Source organism: Urocampus carinirostris, chromosome 7, assembly GCF_059441175.1.
Source record: "Urocampus carinirostris isolate Australia breed hairy pipefish chromosome 7, RoL_Ucar_1.0, whole genome shotgun sequence".
Taxonomy (NCBI): domain Eukaryota; kingdom Metazoa; phylum Chordata; class Actinopteri; order Syngnathiformes; family Syngnathidae; genus Urocampus; species Urocampus carinirostris.
Window position 1 is genome coordinate 658,671 of NC_142355.1, and position 22,248 is coordinate 680,918.

General features: G+C 42.4%; 1 protein-coding gene across 1 annotated transcript in view; it reads left to right on the top strand.

The window, feature by feature from the left end:
* Nucleotides 1–22,248, top strand: part of LOC148362054 (solute carrier organic anion transporter family member 3A1-like) — a 37,848-nt gene that overhangs the window by 4,318 nt on the left and 11,282 nt on the right. The window contains exon 2 of the mRNA XM_088339479.1: nt 9,263–9,719. Coding sequence (XP_088195605.1) covers nt 9,263–9,719 — 457 coding nt within the window. The remainder of the gene's footprint in view (nt 1–9,262; nt 9,720–22,248) is intronic.

The window sequence follows — 22,248 nt, forward strand, 5'->3', positions numbered from 1 at the left end:
AAAATTAAGGACAGAACACACAATAAAAACAAAAATGGGTGGAAAAATGTCCGACAAAATACACGTAAAATAAATACACGACAAGATGCAAAACAATCGGAACAACCGATAAAATGCGCGACCAAAATAGGTGAAAAAATGCATCAGAAAATGATTACTACACGTCAGCACGTATGACAAAAAAAACACTGAAACAAATACAAAATGACAAAATACACAACGTAATATGCGACAAATACGTGATACAGTACAAACATCTTCTTACAGTACAAACATCTTTGTTCCTTTATCTTCTTTGTTTTCTTTATCCTCACTGTAAAATGTGTAACTGGAGTGCCACGTCCAATTTTGTTGTCACAATATATTCAACCCATGTTGTAACAATGACAATAAAGGTAGATTCTAATCTATTCTAGGTATATTCTATAAAAAACAGCACAAAATAATATTGAAACAAATAAAATACCAAATCCACGATAAAATGCATGACAAAAAGACCCAAATGCATGAATAACAAATGCTTAAATTGCTATCTATTATATATATCAATATATATTTAGGTATTGGGCAATTTATTGATTTTTTTTCGATGTGATATATTTGTAGCAACGTATTTCTTCATTATTTTGACATGAAGCGGCGTCATACTGCTGGCGTGTTTAGCTTCTGACGTCTTTAGCCGGCGAGGACGCGGTCGGGGGATGAGGAGCGCTAACGCTAAGCGTCGCTAATTGGATGAGGGGATCTATCGCCGGACCGGCGATGGCCGCGCCCTATTTGGTCTTTGCGCCAGCCACTTAGCGCAATTAGCTTCCTCAAACTTCCACCGTTTCGTTAGCAAGCAGTCTTTTTGATTTTTTTTTCCCTTTAAAACCAGCACAAACGTATTTGTCGTTTTTCACTTCCAGCCAAAACGGCACCTAGAATTCACTTCCAATTAGCCGGCTCCTTTAGCATGAACGGCTCAACCGTTGACTCCAGATTAAGGACGACCTTCATGTCCTGTACTTTCTGTACTTTTATGTTCTGTGATGTCACAATGAGTTCTTGGGAGAGAGTTCCCAGTCGTCTCTCTCTCTCTCTCTTCAGTTAGACAGAGTCAACGTGTCATTCTGGATTGTTCCTTTCACATTTTGTTCAGTGGCAGCCAGTGACTTTGTCCGCGTTAGCTTTTATCCTCTTACCGTCGCTGCACTCCTGTTATTGTTCCGTCAACTCAGTTTTACTTTCATGTATTGTTCAGTTAGAGCTAGTTAGTGTACCAATATATCTTGCGTCGGCTTTTATGTTTTGTGTGTCTGGTGGAAGTTCTCGAATGGGTTCAAAACTGTGATGTCACAATGTGTTCTGGGGAGTAAGTTCCCAGTTGTCTCTCTTCCACTTTCTCTTCAGTTAGATCGAGTCAACGTCTCAACATATTCTGGATTGTTCCTTTCATGTTTTGGTCAGTTACACCGAGGTTCTTTGCCCGCGTTATGGTCTTACCGTCAGGGCACTCCTGTTATTGTTCCGTCAACTCAGTTCTACTTTCATGTATTGTTCAGTTAGTGCTAGTTAGTGTTGCAATATATCTTGCGTCATCTTTTATGTTTTTGTTCAGTGAGATCGAGTTAGTGATCACACGCGTCTTCTGTCGTATTATTACTGTGTTTTGTTCTGGTAGCTGGTGTTCTAACGTATCCTGTGTCGTCCTCCTTTCACTTTTTGTTCAGTTACACCGAGTGACTTTGCCTGCGTTAGATTTTATGGTCTAACTGTCACGGCACTCCTGTTTTACTTTCATGTATTGTTCAGTTAGAGCTAGTTGGCGTTCCAATATATCTTGCGTCGTCTTTTATGTTTTTGTTCAGTGGGATCTAGTTCGTTATCATAAACGTCTTCTGTCGTATTATTACCGTGTTTTGTTCAGGTAGGTGGTGTTCCAACATATCTTGTGTCATCATCCCTTCAAGTTTTGTTCTTTTAGATCTAGTTAGTGTTGTAACGCATCCTGCGTTGTCTTGTTTTCATGTTTTGCTTTTTGAGGGCTGCTTGGTGTTGGAACATGTATCCTGGCGTGACTTTGTTTTCTGCGTTCTTGTGTCTTTTATGTTTTGTGACGTGAGGGCTGGTTTTCGTTCCAACAAACATACCCCGTGTCTTCTTCTTTTCATTTTTTGTTGATTTCGATGGACCCTATTTTCTGGAGTAATAGTCGCACCAGCCCAGAAATGCAACACTGGGAATTTTGAAATGATCAACACAGACCTAGTGTCCTCTTGTGTTCGAGTGTGGAAAAAACAAGGGAAACTTTTACCTGGAAATGATGTGCTGGAAAAAAAACACAGATGAGTCTCACTGGAGTATAAGTCGCACCCTGCCAAACTATGAAAAAAAAACTAACTTGTGTACAAATATAATTCCCCAAAATAATGTTATTGATACTCAAGATTCATAAATTTAAAAATTTAAAAATAAGTATGACGATAAATTCTTACATACACTAAGACACAAAAATTCAAAGACGGTAATGATACACAATTTTTTTTAATAATTTTGTTAAAAAAAATACTTACCCTTTACTGTAAATAAATATCAGTCCCCTTGCTGTCAGTGTTTAAAAACTAATAATGCATAAATAGAATAGTGTCAAATTTGGAGCAGCGTTAGTCTTTAAAGGGACCGTGTGTAATATTTACTGCCTCCTAGTGGTAGAAAAAAACTTTAATCCAATAATTGGGTTTCATAAAGCGAATGAGTCAAAAAATGTGCAGTTTTTTTAGCTAGCTATCTGGCTACTTTTTTAGCTAGCTATCTTTGTACATTTTTATGCATGCTATCGAGCGAACATTTTTTTTTAGGTAGCTATCTGGCTACGTTTTTAGCTTTTTAGCTATGTAGCTTTTTCCATTTTTTTGCATGCTATCGAGCTAACATTTTATCTTTTTTTTTTTTTTTTACTATTCTAGCTTGCGATCTAGCTCCAAATAGTTTTTTTACCTGAGTATGAACTATACATTACAATATTATTATACAATCATATTTGGCATTTAGATTCTATGTAAACCAAAGTTACCCATTTAGTTTTTCCATATTTTGCTTAACATATTTCCGTTCCTCCAAAAATATTTGATATAGCTGATGTTGTATTTTACTAGTTATTCTGTTGTTGTTGTTGTGTTCTACACAGCCCTTTGAGACTTTTTGTGATAAAGGGCCAAACAAATAAATATGACTTGACTTACATGAATACTTTTTTTAAAATCTGGAGGTAAAATTCCTGGCTGCAAGACGGTTATTGTGGCTCTCACTAAAGGCTGATAGTGGCGCCATAAAAGCCGACAGATGCCAGCCGACAGCTCGCTGGTGCTAGCCAATGGAACGGCTTTGACCTGTTTGGCCCGGCAGAGATAAATCAACAAAGGCCGATTGTAAATGAATTAAACGATCTCTTTGGTTAGTTCAGGAGGTAGAGCGTTCGTCTTGGGATCAAGAGGGCGCAGGTTCGATTCTTGGCTTGTGGGGTCTAAGTCTCTTACATGTTGTGGGAGATTTATTTACAAGTTGCTGACGCTAGAAAAGATACACCAAGCGTTCGACTTTTTTTTACCACTGCCAGTCGGAGAGGGGAGGGGCCAGAAGAGGAGGAAACTTACGTCCATCTCCTTGGTCGCGCTCCCAACTCAACTCTGGGGGGCCCTTCCCCCACCAAACTGCATTTATTTAGGCAGAACACAGACATAAAGAAACGCCCCTTTGGGCGGTACCAATATTTGAAACAGGAACGTGATACCATCAGGTTTAGAGATGCACACTTTTTGGGGAAGTACCCTAGCCCACCTTACAGGCTCTTCCGTGTTATATGTCAAAGTGTCCTTGGGCAAGACACTGAATCCCTAATGCCCCCAATCAGCAGGTCGGCGCCTTGCATGGCTGACTCCCTATTGGTGTGTGAGTGTGTGTGTGAATGGGTAAGTGTGAAGCACATTGTAAAGCGCTTTGGGAGGTCTTCAGTGACTTGAAAAGCGCTATAGAAATGCAGACCATTTAAAGCCATGCTAGCACCGGTTGGACGTTTTTTAATTAGGCAAGCTTACAGCAACGCACCAATTTTGTTTCTTGGAATACTTTTATGATATATGTAAAAACATTTTTTTTACGTCTTTAGCTAAAAAGGAGCCCGGTGGCCTAGGGGTAGTGCGCCCGCCCCAAGACCGGGAGGACCCTGAAACCGAGTCGTACCCGAGACTTACTACATCGGTACTCGTCTGCTGCTCGGCATTATCAGATAGAATAGAATCTACCTTTATTGTCATTGTTACAATATGGGGTTGAACATATTGTGACAACGAAATTGGACGTGGCACTCCAGTGTCACATTTAACAGTGAGGATAAAAGAAAACAATGAAGATAAGGTTATCATTTACAGAATATAAAGGAACAAAGAAGATTATAATTTACACAATATTTACACAAGAAATGTGGGCATGTAGGACGTTACATACAGTTTGGGGATGGTATTAGTGCAATATGCGTTAAGTGCAAAAATAGTCAACATTGTGCAAAGTGAGATGCCCCGTTATATCAGAATAACGGAGATTGTCGTTCCTGGCATCGATCTTAGTCGACTCATCGATAAGACGCGGACGCGAGTCTGACTTTTGACTTCGAATCGGGAGCCGTGGGCTTTTTGAGGTCGGTCTCTGCTTCTTCTCCAAGCCAGGTCACGAGATGCGGCCGGCCGGGCGAGGTTTATTTGGTGTCCAGGCAACGCGCTAAACACGGCCCTCCCTTTTCAGCTTTTCCGTAACGGGCCCCGGCCTTTTCCTTCCTCCTCCTCCGTTATCCATGTCGGACACGAGCGTCTGTTCAGCGTCCATCGTTTTTAGTGCGTGCCCTCGCTCACGTCTGTTGTGCTCCGAATCCTCTATTGGAACCGATATCCCATGTCAATCCCTTCATAAAAACCACCATCGACGTGATATTTTGCCTTCGTTCGGACAGGAGAGCTTTTTTCTTTGAAGATTTGAAAGTTTCCACTGTGTGTCTGGTTTTGAACGCCCCACAGGTCGAGCAAAGAACGTGACTGGTTGCTTGGGAGATGTGCATCTTTGTCAAACGAGTGTCTCTGGGAATGGTCACCACCACCAAATAAGTCGTCCTATTTCATAAAATAAGGCATGTCGAATTTAAGATATCATTAGGATGCCTCAATGAACAGGATACCTGCCTTTTTATGTCCTTATTCACGTTGAGAAATTTCATGAAGAACACCAACAGATTAAACGTTTAAGTTCCTTGTCATGATCCCACCATGTGGTTTATCCGGTCAATCCAGCCCGAGTTGAAATGATGCCGTCATGCATTCAAATGATTTGAATTGCTTTAAATTGAAGGGCGGTCGGAGAAAGTGAGAATATTGGAGGAAAGTTAATTTCTCTCGTGCAATTCTAAAAGCAACATGTCTTGCATTCATCACCAATGAATTGAAATATTGAAAGTTGCAAATTAGGACTTATCGCTTCCTGCTATACTTTTTCATAATATTCTAATAGTTTGAGAATCATTTTTGAGTTTTTGCCGTAAGATATATTTGTTATATATAAGCCACGAAACACATTAAGAAAAAGAATACTCTCAATAACTGTTCCAATTTTTTTGAAGATTATTTTCTTCGGATGACAGCAAAAATACGACAGCTCTACTAATATCTTTTATGCATCGTCTTTCATTCTATTGTCAATTTCACAATGAATAGAATTGCGGATTTTATGAGTTGTAATACAGCGATTCCTAGTTTATGGGGTAGGTTGCGTTCCAAATGAAACCCTTGAGAGGTAAAATCTATGAAGTCGTTCCTTTTTTTCCTTTTTTACAATTATCTATCTACCTCCCTTTTAGTCATCATCCTTCCAATCTCCTCTTTCTTCCACTCGGTCGCTTTACTTCCACATCCTCTCACATTTATTGACCCCAATAACTAGGGTTTGCGAGACCTTTCAGTCTTTTGCCCCCCTTTCTTTGCCTTGCTGTCTCTTAGGGAGTAGAGATGGAGAGGAGAGGATCTCCGGTCCCCTCGCTCCCTCCACTTTCGTCGCCTCTTACGACACGCAGCGGACCGCTGTGGGAGAAATCTTACCTCTCAAGAGGAGAGCCCCCCTCACCACAGGATAAAATTATTATACAATTATTATACATTGGGCCTGCGCCTGTCTGGCAACCGGTTCAGGGTGTCCCCTGCCCACTGCCTAAAGATAGCTGGGATGGGCTCCAGCGCTCCCGCGACCCTACTGAGGGTAAGCGGTGGAGATAATAGATGGATATTATACATTGATATATTTGTTTGTACACTGAAACCAATGAACAAACCCTTATAACAAGCTTAAGCACTTGGTAACAAATAAAGGTACTGTATAAACGTTTTCTAATGATTTTTTTTTCTTACAAATGACTTCCGTACCGCCACAAAACAATAAGCGGTAAGAATGTTGAAATGATCACAATGCACGATGCATATCTAGAAAGTAGCCAAACCATGAAAAGTAAACTGTATTATAGCGGGAGATTTCTAGATTTTTTTTATTTTAGAAGTTTTTTTTAATACTAGTAAATTGGAAGTCAACCTATAGCAGTGTCTGAAATAACTTTGCTCGGACGCCCGGGGCGTGCATCTTTTACGTCGGGCGTACAACTTGCAAAACGTCTCCGCGTTTTTTTAAAATTTTTATTTATTTATCTTTTTTAAATCAAACGTTTGCTTTATTCCAATTTCGAAATCTTCGTTCGGTTTGGAAATTTCGGATTTTCGGTTCGTTTGGCAATTTGCATACTCGGTAGCCAATCAGAAGCCCGCATCGAATAATTCGTGCTTCCGGACTTTCCCGAGCCTTATAAGGTCATGCATTTGCATATCAGTTTCCAAAGTAGACGCACAGAGAATACAAGAAAAATGGTAAAGTGGTTAGAAATCGAGCCGAAACCTCAGCCCCAGAAGAAAGATTCAAAAGAAGCTAACAAAATGGATGACGCTACAAAATGCAAATGTACATTAAAAGCATCGTGGAAAGAGGAGTTCACGTGGCTTGCATGAATGAAGAAGAGTCAATACAGTTACCTACTGATGGCAGATGGGAAACAGCCATGTCATATACATGCAATGAATGTTAGAAGTACATTTATAATAAACTTAACTTTAAAGTGTTGTTCTGTTATATATTCGGATTATCAATCCTTAATACTTTGCAACAATGGTTTTTTTGCGATGAGTCGTCTTATTGTGTTTCAAGTTGTGAAAAATGCGGCAGGCAACTTTTCAGAGTCTAGTAACTTTTTGTCACAAGTTTCAGACACCGCCTATACGGTTGTTAAATTTTTTTTTTTGTTCAATCTGCGAAGCTAACTTAATGTAACGTTTGATTTCTACGTGGTTCAAGGTCATTCTCTGACCTTCTAGCCAAACGCGAGCGATCCAAAATCACTAAAAATAAGCGTTGGCATCGGATGGGAAGAACCGGGCGTAGTGGAAAAAAAAGCTCCAGAACCGCAAACAAAGTGGATATTTATTCTGGTCTCCGCCGTCGCTGGGAAAATGGAAAAGAGAGATTCCGATCCCGTTCGGGAAGGGCGGGAAAATAGCCTGAGAAATGTTTTCATACGCGGGACCAGGGAAAATCTCCCTAAAGCGGATCGCTTTTGGACTTAACGATTGCTCCTTTCTCCGAGTAATGGGAAGCAGGCGTGTACTAGAGTGGAACGAGGCACATGCTCATTAGTTCCTCCAGCTAAGATGAAAATGCTTTTTAATCGAATTTGGGCGCCGAGACGGGACTGGAAGTCGTCTCTGATGTCCATTTGTGCCACAAATCAAAGGAAATTCAATCATGGAGAAAAACATCTCCCATTTCAAGGGACAGTGCGTCATATTTCATCACTAGACGTCGCTCAGGGTTCGTACGGGTGTTTGAAATCCTTGAAAAAGCTGCCATTTTAATGTTGTGTTTTCAGGGTCAGGAAAATGCTTGAATTTTGGGTGAAGTGCTTGAAAATGCTGGAAATTGTTGCCATTGCCATGTTTCTCTGCAGTTTGACCCTATTGAGCACGCCATAAATAAAGACATTTTTTCTAAAAAGTGCATTAAAATGGCGCCAACACGCCTGGTCTGGTGGCTTGCCATTATGGCGTCGTCAAGCGTCATCGTCCCCTACTGGTCTCACTCAAGAGGACAACTCTATTTATAAAACACGCTCTTTTGGTTCGGCTTTTCAATTTTTGTTTGTTTTTTTAAATGATATATTATCAATAATGATAAAACTCGATGCACCAAATTCTTTAGAAATCATTAATCTAGTATGTTTTGCAGGACACAAAACACATGAAATATAAATTATTTACAGAACTACAAACCATTTTTGTAAAATACAAATCATTTTAAATTTGTACAACTGGACCGATTTCAAGTTAAAAGAGAAATCCCAGTAAAATGGAAAACGATAAAATAAAAGTGACAAAATAATAATTCTTCAGTCAAAAAGATCAGCGCTCTCTAAGAATGAAAGATTGAATGCCCATTTTATACCCACAGTACTTTCTTTTTTTTTCTTTTTGTCTTGCGTATTGAACTCCATTACTACCCAACGCCTACAGGGCCCTTTCCGTGGGACGTAGCCAGTTTTTCAGGCAGAATTCATATCGGTTTAGAAAAGCCCCTTGACACAAAAGATTATTGATGGGAACAGCTCCACATAGAACAAATAGTATGTGCTCGTGGGAATGTTTCTTGTCTTTTTCCTTTCATGTTTTGTTCCGTTGGAACTGGATGTTGTTAACATAACTCAGTAGTTCTAATTACTTGATGATCTCTGTGGCCTCCTTCTTTCGATTGTATTCGAAGATCGTACTATTGCGTTTTGTTCATGGTTTTGTTTTTCCTAGAAAATCACAATGCCAGGGGCACGGTTTTCCAAACCGGTCCGCGGGCTTCTCAGCTGCTCTCAGGGGCGACCTGGAGCCTGGTTTAAAAACACTGATCATGTCAATGATTTCTCATTCCAATTAGAAATCAATGAGTGGTTGGCCATTTTTACTTGTTGCACTACACAATACGGCCACATGGAGCACTCAAGTATGACAGAGGGTCTCCTGGTCCTCCCAAATTAGAATTTTCCATCAAAGGAGGTCAAAAGGTTATCTATTTCGATGGCGTCCTAGAAAAACCGGAGTAGGATCTAGACGAGGTTCTCGATGGTGGAAAATTGTCCTAAGCGCTATTGTGTGATCGTCAGGTGAGCGTGCTGACCACTCTGGAGCGGCGCTTCAACCTCCAGAGCGCCGACGTGGGCGTGATCGCCAGCAGCTTCGAGATCGGCAACCTGGCCCTCATCCTGTTCGTCAGCTATTTCGGCGCCAGGGCTCACCGGCCCCGGCTGATCGGCTGCGGGGGCGTGGTCATGGCGCTGGGCGCCCTCCTCTCCGCCCTGCCCGAGTTCCTCACCCACCAGTACGAGATCGGCGACGCCCGGCGTTCCGACCTGGGCCGGGACGTTTGCTCCAACGCCAGCGGGCGCGAGGTCCATGCGGCCGAGGAGGCGGCTTGCGCCAACAGGACCGATACCAACATGATGTATCTGCTGCTGATCGGGGCCCAGGTGCTACTGGGGGTCGGGGCCACGCCCGTGCAGCCCCTCGGGGTCTCCTACATCGACGACCACGTCAAGAAGAAAGACTCCTCGCTCTACATAGGTGAGCGCCAGGACGGCCCTTTGTAGTTTGTTTTGTGGCTTTTTTATCAAGGCACAGTTGTTTATGACCAAAAGATAATTGGCCTCTATTTGCACGCAATAATACGATACTTAAACAGGCCCCCAAAGGGAGAAGTTTATACGGGTGACTACTCCTGTTCGGTTTTCTCATGGCAGAGAAGATGTATTCGAAATGGCAAATGGTCTGCATTTCTGTAGCACTTTTCAAGTCAATGAAGACCTCCCAAAGCGCTTTACAATGTGCTTCACACTTACCCATTCACACACTCACACACCAATAGCGGCCATGCAGCCATGCAAGGCGCCTGCTTATTGGGGGCACTTTGACATATAACACAAGAGAGCCAGAAATCAAACCTGGGACCTCTTGATCCCAAGACGAGCGCTCCTACCTCCTGAGCTAATGCCACCCGAAAATTTCAAACTTGCAATGGTGGCGCTAGTGACCCCTATAATATAATCTATCCAAAGAAACAACAGATATGTATAGTGTAGGATTTTTTTTTTAAACGGATGTAAGTCAAGGACATTGTTAAGGATGTCATCTCAATCGGGGGTCTCTGACCATTTTCAAAATACGGGTGATTGACATCCCTGAAAATGCTTGAATTTTAATGTTGAGTTTTCAAGGTTTGAAGAGTTACTTAACAACGCATTCAATGGAGAAAAGTAAAACGAGTCTGCTTAAAAATGACACCGACGCCGCTCTCATCGCCATTGACACAAAGGAGTCTGCCATGAATCCATCCGTAGTTCTACGCTTTGATGTTGTCAACTGATTTCTTTTATTAAAAAGTACTGAAGAAATTAAAAAATTTGCCTCCAAAAAAAGGTATAGGAAACCCTGAAAATAACCACTTTTTTATTACTTTGCTGTTACAATTTTCATGGTTGGAAGTAGCGTTAAATTTACTTGGTCAACCACAAAAAAACCTAGAAAATCACAATGACCCAGCACCTGCAAGGTGGGTTGGCGGGCACCTCAGCTGTCCTCAGGGGTGCGCCGTCTCTGAAACCCCCGATCAAAATCCTTCCCTCAATGAATTCAGATGGCTTTTCGATGTCGTGCGGCCATATTGGACCTTGAAGTTGTGGATTCCCTGAGGTGATGACTGTCTGCTCTTGACTAGCTGGGATTTAAGTTTCACTACATCGTCAAGTCAAGTCCTGTTTATTTGTTTGGCCCTTAATCCCAAAGAGTCTCAAAGGGCTGCACAGACCACAGATTATTGCAAACTACAGACCGTTATGACAGCATCTCCTGATCTAAAACCTACATGAGGGCAAGGAAACACTCAAAAACCTCAAGTCAAGTCATGTTTAATTGTCACGCCCTTCATCACAAAGAGTCTCAAAAGGCTGCACAGACCACAGACTATTATGACAGCATCCCCTGATCTAAAACCTACATGAGGGCAAGGAAAAACTCAAAAACCTCAACATGGGTATGGGTCAAGTCCTGTTTATTTGTTTGGCCCTTGATCACAAGGAGTCTCAAAGGGCTGCACAGACCACAGATGATTGCAAACTACAGACTATGATGACACCATCCCCTGATCTAAAACCAACAGGAGGGCAAGGAAAAACTCAAAAACCTCAATATGAGAAAAATGAAGAAACCTTGAACGTGTTGTTTGTGCTTTCTCACCGGCATTCTGCAAAATCCTAATAGCTTTCTTCCGTCACCTTTTTATTTTGTTCATGTTTGCTCGAGCATAAGCGGCAGATTGATTGCAAGAGATAGCCTGAACTGTAATCGCTTCTATATTTTGATTGTGCAATATGCATTTCGGTACAGACTTTTAGGAACGCGAAACTTTCCTGAACACGAATGAGAAAAATAACGCGCAGTAAACCGTGAAAGAACGACGTGAAAGCATAGCTGTGGCGCTCCAGGGCTCCATGCCCTGACAAAATGTTGTATTTTCCCTTACAAAATACAAAATCATCTTACACCATATTCTTTATTTCAAACAGGTTTATTGATGTCGTTTAACATGTTATATTGTAAATGTGTTCCGTTATCATATATATTTTTCATGAACATTTTGTCGTGAGATCCTGAGTTGCTCGACACGAATGAGGTTTATTATAAAAAAAGTTCCAAAATGAAGTCGCTTGGACCTTCACTGTAGAAGGAAAAAATACGTGCAAATAGAAGGAAGTAGAATTTTCTTATTCAAATGATGAATTCATTTTCTGCATTCAATTATTGTTGGTAATATACTGATTCAAGGGATAACCACAAACCTGTCTTTTTTCAGTTTCTCCTTATATACTTCCTTTTTTTCTTAACTTCTTTATACAACAATAATAATTCGTAATAGAACGCATCAAAGCGAGTGAGCCGTTGGAGAGCCGGCTCTTTTGAACGAATTGAGCCGAAAAAGCCGCTTCTCTAAAAAGAGACGGACTTCCTTTCGCTACACAACTACCACGTGAAATCTGATGTCGCTTCGTTTGCAATGGAAAAAAACGATACCGAGATAGAAGATACCGCGGCGAACCCGATTGATTTGCCGTTTGGTGATAGTGGGTGTATAGCCATCATTGACAAATTTGCATTTTTCCATACAGATTTTCTCGTACGTCGCACACGTCTTAAAATGCATCATAAATGTACTTTGTACGGCAAAAACCTACAGGTCGACAGGTACGTGTAAGCGAAATCCTGCTGAAAGCATCGAAACGCCGTACAGGACATGACAGTAAGTACAGAACATAACGGTTACTCCATTGGTATATTTAGCATAAGTCAGGGTCCTGAAACTCAACTGAGTTGGGGGCTGCCGAAACGGGCTTGTCGCTGAAACGTTCCGCTCTTCTTAAGAGGACAGTGTTTTGTATTAGTCCACTAGATGTCGCTGTCTTGTGTCGTGCAACCAAAAAGGACTACAAAGAGATCTTCCTGTTCTCAAAGGAAGACAAAAAATAAGTCATTTATTTATTTGTGACGCCCTTAATCACAAAGAGTCTCAAAGGGCTGCACAGGTTATTGCACAGACTATTATTTCAGACTATTATGACACCATCCCCTGATCTGGAACCAACACGAGGGCAAGGAAAAACTCAAAAACCTCAACATGAAAGAAACCTTGAGAAGGGACCGCACATGTGGTATCCCCCTTTTAGGATGACCAGACAGCAAAGGACGTTGCAATCACAAATAATACAGAGATATTGTCCACAAAAAGTATGCTATAGAGTAGAATAAATATTTTTAAAAGGAATAAAAAAATAGGGAAGGAGAAACCAGAGAGACAAAAAATGAAAGGAGGAATAACAAGAGTGCAACGGCAGAAAAAGCAAGATGGAGAAAAAGAAGAAAGACAAGAAAGGAATTGGAGAAATAGGACAAAAATCTGTACAGTGACTTCTTTTGTTGTGCTGGACAAAATACAGCGACCTCTAGCGGGCAAATACCAGACCCTTTAACTTTCACGTGAAGGCCGGGGCCCCGGGGCCCGCCAGTATGCGACCCCGACGTAGGAGCGCGGGCGGGGTCTCCCGGTCGAATGGGATATTTGAGCGCGGGACGAGAAGGTCATAAAACGACGGCTTTCGGACGTTGGCGTGAGAAAAGCCTTCCCGTTTCTGTCCGGTGATTACTCGGCGATCGGACCCTCGGAGGAGGTCTCCCGTTCTCCTATTTGTTTTCCCCCCCCCAACGATAAGCCGGGGCGGGGAGGGGGGCACAGAAAAACAATGCGCTATTGAGCGGCGCTCGCTCAGCTGACCCGCCTAATCCCGCCGCTGCCGGCGCGTCACGCGCAGGGACAGGAGACGCTTTTGCCCGCCTGCGCCTTCATTTGCATCGTTCTTCCGCTCACGTTTGCCGACCCGACCGAACCTGACCGCCAAGCGACCAAAATGCCGCGCGCGGGTCCGGCTTTTCGTCCGACTCGCGTCACGTCCCCGTCGCCCGCTTCGAAGAAAATCAGAGAAACGAATGGAAAGAAGCCTGCGATCGTATTCTCGCCAAATATGCCGCTCTCTTGAGAACAGGCTGGCGTTTGGTGTTCCGTTTCATGTCATGTAGCGAGTTAGAGATGAATTTTCATGTTCTGTACTGTCCCCGCTCTTATATTCAGTGTACTCATGTTTTCAGTGGGATTTTGCTTTCATGTGAAATGTGAATTTCCCTGCGGGGATGAACAAAGTATCTATCTAGCTATCTATCCATGTCTGCCTCTCATATTTTGTTAGTGGACCAAAATATGTTCCATTACTTTCATGTTTCTGTTCTGTATTTAAGTTAGTGTTCCCACGTATCCTGCCTTGTCTTCCTCTCAGGTTTACGTTCAGTTACCTATCCAGCCGGGGTCAAAATCAACCTCTTACATGCGGGAGAGCTATTAACAAGTTGCTAATGCTAAAAAAGATACACCGGGCATTCGACTTGTTACGACTCGCATTTGGAGAGGGGGAGGGGCCAGGAGAGGAGGAACTTACTCACGTCCGTCTCCTTTGCCGCGCTCCTAACTCTGGGGGCCCTTCCCCCACCAAACCGCATTTATTTAGGCAGAACAAAGACAGAGAAAGAAAGAAACGCCCCTTTGGGCAGTACCAATATTTAAAACAGAAACGTGATACCATTTGGTTTAGAGATGCACACTTTTGGGGAAATACCCTAAGCCCACCTTACAGTGTTCTTTCAGGTTTCTTTCGTTCACTTACAGCTAGCTAGTGTACCTCCATTTCATTACATTTCATGGTTTTGTTGTTGTTCTGTCCACGTCTGGAACGTTTTTTTCCATCCTCCCCTTTTAATGTTTTGTCCTGTAATAGAGCTGGTGGATGTTGGAACACGATATGGTTGTTCTATCCGCGCGTCATGATGTTGCCTGTCTCCCCCTACTGTCTTGTTTTGTTCAGTTAGAACCTGTTGGTATTCCTCCATATCCTGCGACTTCCTTTCATGTTTAGTTCATTTAGATTTAGTGAGTGTATTGTCATCTCGTGTACTGGGCAGCGTGTTTGGAAACGACACTGACAACAGACTCCCGTGTGACAAACTATTATCGTTTAATGTCTTGTTCAGTTGTAGCTAGTTTATTGACCGACGTATCCCGCCCCGTCCTTTCATATTTTTGGAAGGCTCGTTTAGTGTGTCAGCGTTATAATTATTGTTTTTCTATCTGTGGGAATATTTCTTCTGTTGTTTTCATTTTATGTTTTGTTCTGTTACAGTTGGAATGTCGTTGTTCTCTCCATGCGTGAGGGATTTCCCTGTGTTCTGTCATTCATGTTTTGTTCAGTTTAAACCAGTTGGCGTTCCACCATTTCCTGCCTTTTGTTCGCATTGATCAAGTTAGTGCAAGGGTCTCAAAGTTGTGGTGTGGTTGCCAATTGCGGCCCACAGGATGATAGTTGGAGGCCCCTGCTTTAATATAAAAGTTAAAGCGTGTCATATTTGCCCTGTAGAAGTCACCATATTCTGTTTTGCTGCCGAATGTAAGTGCTAAAAGCACCATGGAAAAAGACAAAATACGGATACTGAAAGTGACCAAAACACACCTTAGTACTTTTGAAATCTGTAATTTTTTTATTTTTTTGCTTTCTTCTTCCCTACTTTTCTTTTTATTTCTATTTTTTTTTGCTTTCTTTGCATTTTCTTATCTCTTCTTCTCCTTTATTCCTTTAAAAAAATATATATTTTGTCTTTCTTTGGAAGGCTGGGTAAAAATGTGGGAAAAAGTGCTGCTTTTTGATCCTTTTCAGTCTCCGTGGTTTGTAGTCTTCCTTGGTTTCATATTTCTTTGCACTACACAGGACAGCGACCTCTAATGGACAAATATAAAACGCTGTCCTTTTAGGAAGAGCGGATTTTTTTTTTATCAGCGCTGTTTTTGTGGAAAAACACCCGGAGTCTGGCTTCCGAAGCCCCCCGACTCAATTGAAACCCCTGAGTTAGTGTTTGAAAATTCTGTGTTTGGGATGCGCCGTCTATCCTGTGAGTAGTTTTAAATTCTCGAACTTCCCTGTTCTGTTTCTGTACACTATCTGATGCCGATTCCTTTTCTATAAACGAACGATTTTCCCCGAATCGTATTTATGGGACAGAATCGGGCTTCCCGGCGAACGCCCGGCTTAGCCTCTGCAATGAACCCCGTCGGACTTAACTGTTCCGTCGTGTTCTGTTGAAGTGCTTCCCTATTCTGCTTTCTTTTCATTCTTGTTCTTTTACAGTCAGTGTCCCAACAACGTCTGAGGTGTTTACTATCAGCATTTGTTCAGTTGGAGCTGGTTAGTGTGCAGGCGTCCTTTGATGGTCTTGTCATCGCCGCATTCTCGTTGTTCTGTACTGGTGTGCGTACCTTTCATGTTTTGTTCTTGCAGAGCTCGTTTCGACATGTCATATGTTGTCTTTCACCTTCTGTTCTGGTATGGCTACCTGGTGTGCTTGCATTACATTTCCTGCTTTTGTCATCTCAACGCTCTCGTCCTTTTGTCCACGTGCGAGAATGTTTGTCGTGTCGTCCTAATGTCATATTTTGTTCTGCTAGTGCTCTTACATACACTGCATCATCATTATCTAGTTAGTGTCCCATTGTTTTCTTGTTTTGTTAAGTGTACCAAGATATCCTGCGTCGTCAGCCTTTCACATTTTGTTTCGTTAGTGCTCATTGGTGTGCCTGCATTCAGGTCATTTTTGCATTCTTGCTCTTCTGTCCACACAAAGGAACTTTTTTGTGTCATCTCACTTTTATGTTTTGTTCTTGCAGAGTTATTCTGTGTTCCCGGGTATCCAGTGGGGCCATCTTTTCACTTTTTGTTCAGTTATGGCTAAATTGGGCTTGTCATCACAGCACTTTCATTCTTCTGTCCACAAATGAAGTTCCTTGTTTCTTCCCCTGTCATGTTTTGTTCTGTTATAGTTAGTTGGTGTTCCAATATGTCCCACGTGATGACTTTGTGTTCTGTGTCCCAGGATATGCTGCGTCATCTTGCTTCTCACATGGTCTTCAGTTAGCTTCCCAACATATTCTGCACAGTCATCCTTTATTGTTTAAGCTTGGTTAGAATAAGTGTTCTAACATCTCCTTTGTCGTTTTTTGCTCAGTTATGTTACAAACTCGCGTACACAAGAACAAGTGTGGGAATGTTTCATGTGTATTCCTTTCATGTTTTTTTTTATACAGCTTGTTAGCGTGCTAGCATTACATTTCATAGTCTCATTGTCGTAGCATTTTGGATATTGTTCTGTCCATATCAGGGACTATTCCTTTTGTCATCTTCCTTTCACGTTTAGTTCCGTTAGAGCAGGGCAGGGGTCTCCAATGTGGTGTTCACAGACCTGGAAATAGCTCACCGTGTCTTGTTCATTGTTATTCTCGAGTATTTTTTGTGGTATACTGAGTATTTAAAGCTCCTTACAACAATGAATCTGGTAATTGCATGGTAATTGCATATTAACTTCATAGTAAAACCTGTTGATCCTATAAATGCATATCAAAGTGCGCTAATTAGTAAGAAGAAGTAGCTTGACGCCTGAAAAGGTTAAAAGAAAGAAACCCTGCCCTATGGTGTGATGTGACGTGAGCTGGTACACTGGAGTTAGTGGGTAGATGCAGAGCCCAATACAAATCACTGGTGAGCTATTTTTAGAACATGTTTTGTTTGCTGGTCGTCACAGCGCTCTCCTTGTGTGGGAAAGTTTCTCCTGTCCTCTATTTTCATGTTTTGTTCCGTTGGTGTTCCAACGTGTCCTGTGTCGTTTTTCTCATCTTTTGTTCTATGAGAGCAAGTTGGTGTCCCGACATATCCTGTGTCCACCGTCATGTTTTGTTCATCTTCCGACGTTTTGTCCCCATTCGTGTTTTGCCGTCCCAACGATCCGGCGCAGTCTTTTGTTCATGTTTTGTTGGTTTAGATGGAGTTAGCGTCCCAGGATTCTATTTCCTAGTCGGTGTTCCCAGCGCTCTCTGACCTTTTGAGTGTCCACTGCTAATTTGGTCTCTTCCCAGCGGCCGGCATAAATATATACCAGAGCGCGTTTACATCAGCCTGACGTGAAGCTTTTAAACAGCTGAGCTCATGAAAAGGTAATGGCCGCCGCTAGAAAGAGACTTATGCTATCCAAAGCCTCACGCTTACAAAGAGCCTTATGCTATGGCACCTCGGGGCTTTGATCTCATTCATCTTTCACCAGACCGATAAGTGGCTCTCGTTTCCGAGCGTGAATATTCTGGACACACTTGTTGCTTGGAATATTAAAGGGACAGTGAGTGCGATACGGCGACCTCTCGGGGTGTAAAAACATTCTTCGTTCACCTCGATTAGATACTAATGTTGGGAATAAATTGTTGGGAATTAAATGTTTAGCAAATTGTTGGAATGACTTCTGTGACTCCATTAACCAAACACAACCTACATTCACCCAACAATGCGTGCTCGATTCTTGAGGGAAAAGATGAACAAGAATAGCTGACATTTTCACACAGGGGCAGATTTCATTTCATTAGCAATTTACCCAAGTGAACTCCATCGAATATGGCCAAATTAGTGTCGTCGGAGTCTCTGGGAGGTCTTCTCTCTAAGTCCTCTCGCTTTCTCCTCTCGGCCCACGTCTCCCCGCTAGACTCCTCCCATGGGCGTGCCAAGGAAGCCCCCCCTGGGCGTCGCGATGTCTGGAAAACTCAAAACAACACCAAGCCTTTCTACGTCATCAGGGCCTTGTTCTCAAAACATCGCCTGCCGTTCTCTGTCAGAGTCCTGTTATCAAAATTCCCTAGTCCAAATATTCTGCATTTGGAACAGCGTGACCTGTCATTGAACTAGAGCCCAGTCAGTGAATATCTTGCATTAAACTCAATAAATGTAACCTGTATTCAATCATATAAAATCCTTTATAGTCAAATTTATAAATCCCTTCAATAATGATTCAAATTATAAACAAAAAACAATGTTTATAGGTTTAGAAATACTACACAACTTAAGAGCAATATTTGACCTGAAATGATCTGCATTTCTATAGCGCTTTTCAAGTCAATGACTTCCCAAAGCGCTCTACAGTGTGCTTCACATTTCCCAATAGCGGCCTTGTATTGCAGCCATGTAAGACGCTAACATGCTTTTTGGGGGTATTAGGGGTTCAGTGTCTTACCCAAGGACACTTCGGCATGTAACACGGACAAGCTTCGAACTAAGACCCCTTGATCCCAAGACGAGCGCTATACCTCCTGAGCTACAGCCCAGTCCAGTGATTTAGGCATGTAGTGCTTGTCATATCTGACTCTTTGCCTATTCTCTCCTTCTCTAGCCAGTCCTGTTTTTGAGTCAAGTAATTTAGTCATCTGGCCATTGTATTCTCTGACTTTATGCCCACCGTTTCCTTCTCTTGCCAGTCATGTTTCAGAGGTCTGTGATTGAGTCTTGACGGTTGGCAAATTCTTGAGCCACTTCCACCAGCTCCTGACCAACTTCAGCGATTCGCTCTTTTCAGCCGCTCCGGTTCTACCCGGCTTGATCCATCTTTCGTGAAGTAGGCTTTGGAATTCTACCTTAGGACTTCTGTAGTGTGTTTTTTTTTCCAATATTTTAGCTCCGTTCTAAGCAGGTTCATTTCTTCTGGAATTGTTGATGATTGCGTTGACTAAACAAACCATTTAAGTTACTTAGGTCAGCATTTAAATGTATCTCTTTGAGGCAGCAGAAGGACTGTTACAAAGCTACAAAAATCCAAGAAAGCTAGTGTCCGTTTTTCCGATAAAAGCAAAAATCCAAGAATGCTAGTGCACATTTTTACAATAAAAGCAAAAGTACAAGAATGCTAGCGCGCGTTTTTCTGATAAAAGCAAAAATCCGAGAATGCTAGCGCGCGTTTTTACAATAAAAGCAAAAATCCGAGAATGCTAGCGTGCATTTTTCCGGTGAAAGCAAAAATCCGAGAATGCTAGCGCGCGTTTTTCCGATAAAAGCAAAAATCCGAGAATGCTAGTGCGCTTTTTTCCGCTAAAAGCTGCGTTGCAAAGTCAATTTATCGACTCGATAGAATTTGTTCGAGCGACGGTTGCATTGAGTCTAAATATACTTGAAAACATTTGCGGCGTTTTTGGAGTCGCGTGTCCTCGTCGGGGTCTCGTGTCACTTAAGCCGGTCTCTCTGGGTGTCCTCAACTGCGCGCTAGAGACGCTAATTTGATTTCATTTTCCAATTGATAGCTAAGATTCAAGAATTTTTATAGTTTGTTTTTGTCTTTTATGCAGCGGCGGCAATACCGATTGGCTGCCAGGCAGGAACTGAATTAGCAGGTGTCTCGGCACCGCCCGGTGAAATGTCATTGACCCAAAATGCGCTGCTCTCGTGCCAATTTTGGATGGCCTGCCGTTTCTCGTGTCGGGCTCCGGAACTGTCGAGTTTATGTCATGATTAGGGGGCGGAGCATGCAGAGATCACATGAGTTGATTGGTTGGCGTGTAAGCGCATGTTCCGTGGTTTCCTTTTTTTGGGAGAACTTGATCACAGTGACTTGCAAGACGACGTCATTACCGACTGAGAGTATAGTACAGCAACAAAATAACAACGATAGGAATTCAGTCTCAAGACAGCGTTTGTAGTTGACAGGGATTGTATAGCGCTCATTTCTGCTTGGAGGTAGGCCGTTGTGCCTTTTTGTTTCTGTTTGTTGCCGTGCGTATAATTTTGTCCCTCTAGCTCGTGTTAGCATCAGAGTTGCCGAGGGCTTTCCTGTTTTGATTGCTCGTGTTGGCTGCCAACTTTGTGTTGTTTGGCTAGCTACCTCGGCGTTAGCGCTGGTTTTGCCTCGTCCCTCAGTTTGTGTCGCGATTGTCGTTTTTCGTTATTGGTTTCCGGTTAGCCTGGCTGCTAACCGTGTGGGCTCTGGTTGGCTAGCCTGGCGTTTTTAGACCAAGGAAGTGACTTCTTTCCGTCGATCAGTCCCAGTTAGCACCCGTTGCTGGCTCTCGTTATGTTATTTATGGCGGTGAGCCCCGTTTTGGTTGCTCGTCCTTTATTGTACCACAACCGCATCCACTCGCAACGCAACACCTAGCCATTCTCCATAAAATCCACCAAAATGTTGCTCAAAAGCTCTGTAACCTCTTCAACTAGATAGATAGATAGCTACTTTATTCATCCCCGTAGGGAAATTCACACTTCCAGCAGTACCTTTTTGTTGTTTATAACAGATGAACAGGATGACCTCGGGGTGCTGTGTTGTAGTTTAGCAACAGTGGAGTGGATGACGTCACACGCTAGGCCAAAAGTTCCACGTCCCTGCGGCAGATGGAAATGTTTGTGCCCAGGGTGACACCGCCTCGTGTTCACGTAAATAGCGAGTTTGCCTCCTCTCCGCTTCCCGCAGGCTTTTGTCTTTCTGTCAGCACTGAAGCCGGATAGCTCCGGGTAGCTCCACGTTAGCGAGACCCCAACCAATTGACACCTAAAACAATATGGCGACCGGCTTGTAAGCATACTGGTGTACCCTCGGTGCCACAGCTCAGAACGACAAAGACGAACTGTCTTCAAAATGCCATTTTGTCAGAAAGAAATTGGAATATACCAATGAAAAATAAATGAATTTTATGCAATAAGATGTACTATGTGCTCACATTTGAATGTTTAAGACTTTGGGATTATTTGTAAATCTAAAAACACACTTCTGGGACTTAAGGTCTCGTCAGGATCTTGGAGGAAATTTCCCAGGACATTATCCGTGCCTTGACAATGTCAGTCACAAGAATCCGCATCTTTTTTTTTTCAAGTACAACTAACGCATACTTAAGAAGGAAAGAAATGTGTATAAGTCGCTTTTTTGGGGTCAATTAATTTGCTTAAAATCAAACTCCCAAAAAATCTGCGTCCTCTTGAAAGGCGATTCATCATAAAACTAAAGCTCCCCCATATCTGGAGATATACGATGCGACGGCTTCCTTTTTTTGTTTTTATGTCGCGGTCGAGATTGAAATGATCCTTACAGGCCTAGAACGCCCTCCTCAGATTCAGATTCAGATCTACTTTATTGTCATTCTAGTACAGGTGTATACAGAACAAAATGTCGATACATCTGACCCGCACAGTTTCCTTGAATGTACAGATATCAATCAAATGTTGTATTGAGTTGGAGTATTGAGTCCTAATAATATACTAGATAATTATGGCTATGTATAGTATTATACCTGTGGTTTAGTGTGAAAATAAGGTGTGAAGTGAAATACAGCACCGGCAATAAAAAAGAAAACTCAACGATATCATTCTGTCTTATCATTTCACATATAAGTCTAAGCCAAACTATTAAAAAAAACTGCGATTTATATTTTGTAAAATATGGTAGCGGTCGGAAATCGCCACGGATACCGTTAGCATATGCTAGCTGCGCTTCATGTTGTGTTGGGTTAGGGTTAGAATTTTCTGGCGTCTAAGCGCCAGAACTCGGAAAGGTCTTTCTGAAAACGGGTCTCCGTCCAGGTCAATTAGCGGCGTTCCTGAGCCCGACTTAATTGGACTGAAAAGATTAGGCGGCGTCAGGTCGACGTCTAATGGCGTTG